Source organism: Nicotiana attenuata, unplaced genomic scaffold (genome assembly GCF_001879085.1).
Source record: "Nicotiana attenuata strain UT unplaced genomic scaffold, NIATTr2, whole genome shotgun sequence".
Lineage (NCBI taxonomy): Eukaryota > Viridiplantae > Streptophyta > Magnoliopsida > Solanales > Solanaceae > Nicotiana > Nicotiana attenuata.
In genome coordinates this window covers 56,470-64,110 of record NW_017672097.1, presented here as the reverse complement: position 1 = coordinate 64,110, position 7,641 = coordinate 56,470, and the positions used below count along the sequence as shown (strand labels likewise).

The following is a 7,641-nucleotide window of genomic DNA, read 5'->3' as shown; positions in this document are numbered from 1 at the left end:
TCAGATGAATTTATAAACATCTCTTAGTATCATCAAGTGGAAGAAAAAGATGGAATTCAACAAGTTAATTTTTTTTTACCTGATAAATAATTTAACAACTTAGAGATAGATTAGTGTATATTCATAGTTTTACTCGCGTGATTGACAATTCATTCCTCCTTGGAGCAATGGTAAAGTTGTCTTCGTGTAACCTATAGATCATGGGTACGAGCCGTGAAATCAGCCGCTAAAACTTGCATCCTTCCCCAAACCCTGCGTGACTGCGCGATGCTTTATGCACCGAACTGCCTTTTTTTCATTCCTCAAGAAAAACCCATCTCACATAGTCCTCAAAAGTGCATCAAACACAAGGAAAAAAAAAAGAGGGGACAATATCACATGTTTTCCAAGGTAAGAGCAAGAGATGGTACTTATTTTTGACTGGAATATCAAGATCAATATCACAAGAGATGGAACTAACAGACCTCAAGAACAGATAGAGTTGTAATAAAGTTTCATCATCTTCACCCTTAAGAAGAAATGATGAGAAAGTGAAGGTAAATAATAGAAGTAATAATAAAGGCAAAGGCAAGGGGTTATGTTGGCTAATCAAAGCCTTGAGCTGCAGTAATTCCTACCATGCAAAGAGAATGGTGAAGGCGTCCATTCGTCACATTCCACAAGTCAAGTGAAAGAAAAAATGTGAAGTCACATTTTATCGATTGTAACAGTAAAGTCGCTAAAGGTAGTCGGAATTATTTTACTATGATAATAGCATCTAAATAGCTAAACTTTATATATTATAACAATAAAGTCGTTAAAGTATTTTACATCTTATAACGTGATAAAAATAGTTTTGTGATTTTGTAGTTATAACGGCTAAAATTATGTGACATATATGAAATTAATCCCAAGTTGTTAGTAATTTTATAATTTAGTTGTACCAAGTGAGTTTTTCGTCTAATAGAGACGTGTGTGTAATTCTTATTGTCTCCTTTTTTCTTTGGGTTTTTTTTTTCGGGGTCGGGGGGGGGCAGTCTCTTTTTTTGATCAATATAATAGAAAATATCCTTTTAAAAAAAGATAGACATATCATGTTGTCTAATTTAACTGTCTATTTCAAAATTTGAAATATCATTTAAAAATATATTGTGAACCGGTAATTAAAGCTAGCTATAAATTCAATAACAAGTTCGGCACTTGGTTATTTACTTTGTGGGCTGAAGGGACATATTAAGAACTTAGTCGCCTTTGTATTTATAATAAATACATGACAGCCATATGTGTTGCACCTAAACTTTCTTTTTACTTAATTATGATTAATTAATATGTAGTCCCAGATTATTGATGTGAGGAAAAAGCATTAGAAGACATACTTCAAACCATAACTCATTCAAGAATATGCTAAAAACAAATTATAGTAACTGCAAAAAGAATTCCCATATTGTAAAGATGGAAAAAAGAAATAGCAATAAGTCTAACAAAAAGATCTCTAACACTGACTCCGAATCTGTTCCTAAATAACACTACAGCTGCCTAGCCTGAAACTCCATTTCTATCTAACCCTTTCGTCCCTAGCTATCACCTAAAATATGGTCATCTATTTCTCTATTCCCCCTACCTTCCTTACATCTTTGTACAAAGAACCAATGAACAAAGCAATGATAAAAACAGTAAGCAAATTAAACTAAGAACTGAAATGGCAAGGCAGAGGAGATGAAAAGACTAGGAAAAACTATTCTCTGCATTCTTGTTACTCAGGGTTGAAATCTGATTGCGCGATTGAAGTACCAGCTGTGGCATTGCTCTCAGGCGGGCCAGGGCTTAGGGGACGGATTGAGCATGGCGCAGCCTGCTTGTCGTGTGTATCCTCGGGGAAGACGTTGCTTCTCATTTCCAAGACCTTCTTGTGAGAGTTAGAGTGCAAGGATGGAACAAATGTGGGGGCTGCAGCAGGGCGGTACTCAGGGAAGAGTCGACCTTTCTTGTAGCGAACGCCACACGCGTTGCAGAGGGTTTTTGGTCCCATTGGACCTGCCCTCCATTGAGGCGTCTTTGTTATCTCACAATGCATGCATTTCCTAACTGTTTGTAGTGCCCGCTGGTAATTCTGATTCGTGTCGACTGGAACTAGAGGAATGGAAAATTTGATTCTCTTTTTCTTCATTGGAGACTCCCCGAAATTGTCAGATTCCAATGTATCTTCAGGCGCAACAAATTGCTGGTGAATCTCGGTGAAGGATGATGTTGGAGACATGAGTTGACTTACTGGCCGAGGATTAAAAGCCGCAGGGCGAGGACGCTTGCTCCGAGCACGTTGTGTACCACGACGGCATGGACTAAGAGGAGGAGTCGTTTTCCCCGCCCCCGAGCTTGATGAGCTGCTGCTGCTGCTCTCAAGCACAGAAACAGGACTTGAGGACAGGAATTTGCTATGAGATGGCTCCTTGTTGACAGGAAAATGTTCTTTCCCCATTGTCAATCCGCCACAAGAGAAGGAATCCTCCACAAATGTTGAAAGCCATTCGAGTTGAACTATATCCTCGTACTACAAATACAGAAGAGAAAATGATATCATTAAGAGTTTTTATGAAGTAAGCAATGAAACTGCATAGGCATCACCAAATTATAAACGACAAGAGTAATTAGTTGAAGGTTCCTTGTCACTATTTCTTGAGCCGAGGGTCTATCGAAACAGCCTCTCTACCTTCACAAGATAGGGGTAAGGTCAGCGTACTCACTACCCTCTCCAAACCCCACTTGTGGGATTACATTGGGTTTGTTGTTGTTGTCGTAGTAATTAGTTGAAGGACAACATACGAATTCATGTCTGATGATCCGTTTTAACGCCTAATCAAGATTAGGACACTAAACAGCACCTAATTGATACACCTAGTTTTCAATCATGACAAGATTTTCAAGAGTTAGTTAAAGTGACTTATTATTGCAAGCTAGTACCAGCTCATTTATTATGATGGTCCCTCAGACACCCACCAACCTTTACGACATCCATGTGCAAGTGCCAATGGACTGAAGAGAAATTGACTGACTTTGCCTACTATAAGGACACTCTTTTGAGCATTAAATAGGAAGACAAAGTATCATTTTGCAAATACCCATCAGAAGGTAAATACCCTCATAATAGAAGGTTTGAATTTAAAAGTGAAATTTGAACTAAAAACTTATCAACAAGTCGTTATCAGTAGAATGTGTGGACAAAATCATCAGATTCTAAAAGCTCCAAATGATTGAACTGACTGCACTTGTAGCAAGATTTTGAACAGAAATTTGAAAATCCAACCTACCATTACCATGCATTTAAGATAAATATTCAAGCATATGAGCTAGCACCATTAAAAATTCTCAGCATAATCACGAACGGAACAATCACGATAATTAGTTAAAACTAGAAGCATTTTAACAAAAAACGTATGCGTGCAAGCTGGCCCGAACACCAGCTGGTAGTCAAATGCTCAGAAAAATGATAGCAACCAATCGCGTGACAAGACATTCGCATACAACAGGTCCATGACAGTTGCTTAAATTTATAATGCACAATTTTTAAATTTTGATTAATATCGCTTAGCATTCAAATGTCCCACAATCAAGATAGCAAATTTAAGAAATCACAGTGAAGTTGCTGCACTCACAGGAACTAAGAGCTCGGCTGAGAAGTCGGAAGGTGAATTTCTGTGACTGCCAAAGAAAAGTGAGTCGGAATCCGGCAAGGGGTCGTTGCAAATGCTGGGAAAATTCTTGCAATCAGTAGAGTCAAGGTCACCACACTCATTTTCTTGGGAAAATTCAATCAAATCATCCATATGGTCAAAGAAACTGGCACAATCTATCTCATCCACTAAATTTGACCCCATGCTATATACTCTTTTTTCCTCTAAACTATAGCTGTTACCTGTAAAAAATAAAACAATACGATGAATAATGAATGCCTACATAACAATTCATCATCTTCCAATTATCCTATACTTTATAGCAATGAAGGTGAAACTGGAATGCATATAAACATTATACAGTAAGAAGATGAGCGGTACTCCCTCTGCTACATTTTATGTGACACTCCTTTTTCAGTATGTTCCAAAAATTGACCTTTTTGATATTCAGAAACATTTTAACTTAAACTTCTCATTTTAATATTATGGCATATTTAAGATCACAATTTCCAAAAATATATTTTTTTTCTTAAACATTACACCATCAAAAACCTTCACATAAAACGGACCGAGAATTCACTAGCGCAAGCATATTGTGTTTTACCCTTAATGACATGAATTTATACTCACCAATATATTAAGACATAAGTTCCAAAAATGTTTTTTTCTTAAACATTGCACCATCAAACACCTTCACATAAAAGGAGACGAGTTAGTGGCGTAAACATGCGGTGAAGGGTAGGGGCCACCATCAGCCCCAACATAGCTTCAAGCTGGAGCAATGTTGTCACAATGATGCTAGCCAGCACAAAGGGGAGCGTGGCCCATTTTAGCAGAAAAGGTTGAAAATTCTTTTTGGATTCTTGTAACTTAAAAGAAAAGCATATAAAAGATTCCCAAACTGGGATACTACTTGTACTTTCCCAAATTAATTTACATTTGGTAAAAATAAAAATAAAAACTAGAAAATAAACAAATAAGCTGGTGTGAGAATGAACAAGCACACTACTGAAAATGAGGATGAACTGATAATACTTGAATAAATCGAAGAAAATTCAAAAAAGCAAATGCAAATTCAAAACCATACCTCTTAAGAAATCCAGGAAGTCGCAGAGCCCCAAAATGCAGAAAAATTCTAAGTTATCAAAATTTCTTAAAAATTCACTCCACTAAAGAACATTCCCCTGGAATATATCAAGAAAAAAATGTTAGGAACACATTAAAAAAATGCAATAGCAGAATAAAAATTGAAACTTTATGCATAGAAGTCTCTGAAACATAAAGTATATTGGCTCGTTTAAAGCAAAACAAGTTTAAAAAAAAAACAAGTATTAGGGAAGGGTAACAGAAATACTTAACATTGTTTTAGCTTCGCTCAATTTTAAACATAAGTAGAAAAATACCTAAGAAACACTCTGAAAGCACAAGAGGAGAAAAACAAGTACCAGCAACTAAACAGGGGTCTCAAATATAAGTATCAAACTACATAAAAGGACAAAGAACCAGGGGCGGAGCTATAGCATTTGACCACCATTTGTCAAAATATTATATAGCGTATATAGATAGCGGCAAAGCCAAAAAAAATTTCAAGGTTGTTCAAAATTACACAGTGTATATGTGTATAATGTATAAAAGTAATGTATAATTTTCTATACGACTTAGTATAATTTTCGGGCAAAATGTGCTCAAATAATGCATAATTCCTAATTTGAACATGCATTTCATTTGAAAAAATGTCGGTTATGAAAATTTTAAATTTGGAAAAACTCATTTTCTAATTTTGTTCTAAAAACTTAGTAATTTCGCGGACAAACACATTTTAGAGTTTTTCTTTTAAATAAGGAAAAAAATTATGGATAAACGTAGCCTTAAACCATATATTTGTGAGAAAAAATTCGTTCAAATCTTAAACTCATGAGCTTTAAATTCTGGCTCCGCCTCCGGCTCTTCCATGTCTCTCGTGAAGCAAACCGAGTTTTAAAGGAGTAGAAAAATTTTAGGAAAGGATAAGAGGGATACTCAATTTTACAAAAAAAAAAAAACAGAACATTTCTGAGGAGTGAATAAACAGAACCAGCAAAACTAAACAGCGGACTCAAATAGAACAAAAAAAAAACACTCCGGTGCACTAAAACTTCCGCTATGCGCCGGATTCGGGAAAAGGCCATGTTTATAGTGCGCAGTCTTAACCTATATTTCTGCAAGAGGCTATTTTCGGGGCTTGAACCCAACGAAAAAGTAAAAACAACAGTATAGGTAGTGTGAATGAATGAAGTGTACCTGAAGAGAAAAGCTGAGAAGAGAAAGAATTTAGAGAAGAGGAAAGGGTTTATATATGAGTGAAATTTAATAGAAATGAAAATGAAGAAAGCTAAAAAAGGGAAGAAGAGAAAAGGAAGGTGCTGGGTAGGTGAGGCTCTTATTCATTGCTAGCTGTACTTTTTTACCAATCTCAGCTGACCACCGTCGTCTTCTTTAAGTCTCCTCTCCCTCTCTTCTCATTTGTGCACACCGGTCCCTCTCCTCTCCCACCGTTTTTTTTTTTTTTTTTTTTTTTTTTGGGGTTATACTCCCATTGTTTCATTTTAAAAAATTGGGAAATTTTCGTAAAGTACTATCTTTTTGTAGTAATTAGCCATCTATAGATACCATTTGCTATATTACGGATTATAGATACCTTTTATGTGGTTATAAGATGTATTTGATGTATTTAAGTTATTGTATTCATCAATACAGTAGCAAAAATAGGCGTGAATCAGGGAAGTTCAGCTAATTAGTTGTTGTATTCGAGTGTATTCGACTGTATTCATGGAGTGAAACATGGAATTACAGCTAGACGGATTATTGTATTCGACTGTATTCACGGCGTGAAATAGGGGATTACACTGTTTTTAAAAGGGAAAGTGAATCAATTAACACGATAGACTCCTAATATAACTCAACAAACTCAATTATAACACACAAAATTTGTATTTTCAGTTATAAAAAAGATTCTCAACCGAAAAATACCCCAAAAATATAGCAATCTTCAGAGAAATTATATAATACATCTGAATACATAAATTACATTAATTAAAAAAAACTTATGAATACATTCATGCCATATAGCGAGATAGTGAATACAATGAAATACATAGAATACAGTGGGATACATTGAAATACAATGAGAAAAAAAAGACTGTGAATACAATGAAATACATGGAATACAACGAGATATATTGAATTACAATAAAACAAAAAAGACAACGAATACAATAAAATACATGAAAAATACATCAACAAGAACAACATTAGAAGCAGGAAAACGACAGTGACGGTCGCCGTCTAACCCCACTTTCTTGCTCCAAAACGGTGGCTCCAGCGGCGACGTTCCTCCTCCTCCACCCAATAAATGTACGCTCAGCGTCTAACCGGTGGCGCTCGAACAAAACAAAATCACCAGCGTCTAATTTTTTCTCCTTCACAAAACGACTCCATCCTTTAGTTAATACATAACTTTGACTACTATTCCAATATGAATATCTAAAAGTCCATAATTTCCCTAACTCGTCCTCGAAATTCAGTAAAAATTCCTTTTCGCCAGAGTCATTATGGGTCCCAGAAGTGTTTGATTTTCGATCCTGAAGTGTTTGATTTTGGATCCGGAAGTGAAAACGTACTGTAGGAATATGCCGTTGCAGTCGTCGGATGCGGGAGGCGGAGCAATTTCTGAAGTGGGCTTTGCACAAATCCGCTGGAAGGAGGAGGAGATCGAAATTTTAATGGGATGGGGGAAGAGAATGAGATGTATCAAAGTAGAGAGAGAAAGAAAATAGTGTAACTGATTAGCGTATTTAGTGGCTTAGGGCTAGGAGGTAACCAAAATAAATATTTTGCTATAAACCTTAAAAGGTATCTATAGAATATAATTTTTTTCAATGGTATTTATTTAAAATAAATAAGGTGTTAACCTTTGCTATAGGAGGTAAAAATTCCTTAAAAATACAACAATAGC

The 7,641-nt window shown here is 35.8% G+C and overlaps 1 protein-coding gene across 4 annotated transcripts; it reads right to left on the bottom strand.

Moving 5' to 3' along the window:
• Positions 1 to 1,381: 1,381 nt before the first annotated feature.
• Positions 1,382 to 6,117, bottom strand: LOC109211790 (GATA transcription factor 8-like). 4 transcript variants are annotated; one of them, XM_019375370.1, is made up of 5 exons: positions 5,928 to 6,117; positions 4,735 to 4,831; positions 4,278 to 4,338; positions 3,630 to 3,889; positions 1,382 to 2,527 (listed from the first exon to the last, which is right to left on the bottom strand). In XM_019375370.1, exons 4-5 carry the CDS (start codon positions 3,849 to 3,851, stop codon positions 1,733 to 1,735), a joined length of 1,017 nt encoding a protein of 338 aa, XP_019230915.1. In that variant the 5' UTR covers positions 3,852 to 3,889; positions 4,278 to 4,338; positions 4,735 to 4,831; positions 5,928 to 6,117; the 3' UTR covers positions 1,382 to 1,732. The 4 variants fall into 4 exon arrangements, with proteins under 4 accessions (XP_019230915.1, XP_019230911.1, XP_019230913.1 ...); XM_019375366.1 differs by lacking the exon at positions 4,278 to 4,338; XM_019375368.1 differs by lacking the exons at positions 4,278 to 4,338; positions 5,928 to 6,117 and adding an exon at positions 5,838 to 5,908.
• Positions 6,118 to 7,641: the final 1,524 nt, after the last annotated feature.

Bases quoted from the DNA above. Each gene is read 5' to 3' on its own strand.
- LOC109211790 (XM_019375370.1), bottom strand. From the start codon at position 3,851: ATGGGGTCAAATTTAGTGGATGAGATAGATTGTGCCAGTTTCTTTGAC. The intron at 2,528-3,629 runs GTGAGTGCAGCA...CTGTATTTGTAG, and splicing joins CAGCCGAGCTCTTAGTTCCT to TACGAGGATATAGTTCAACT.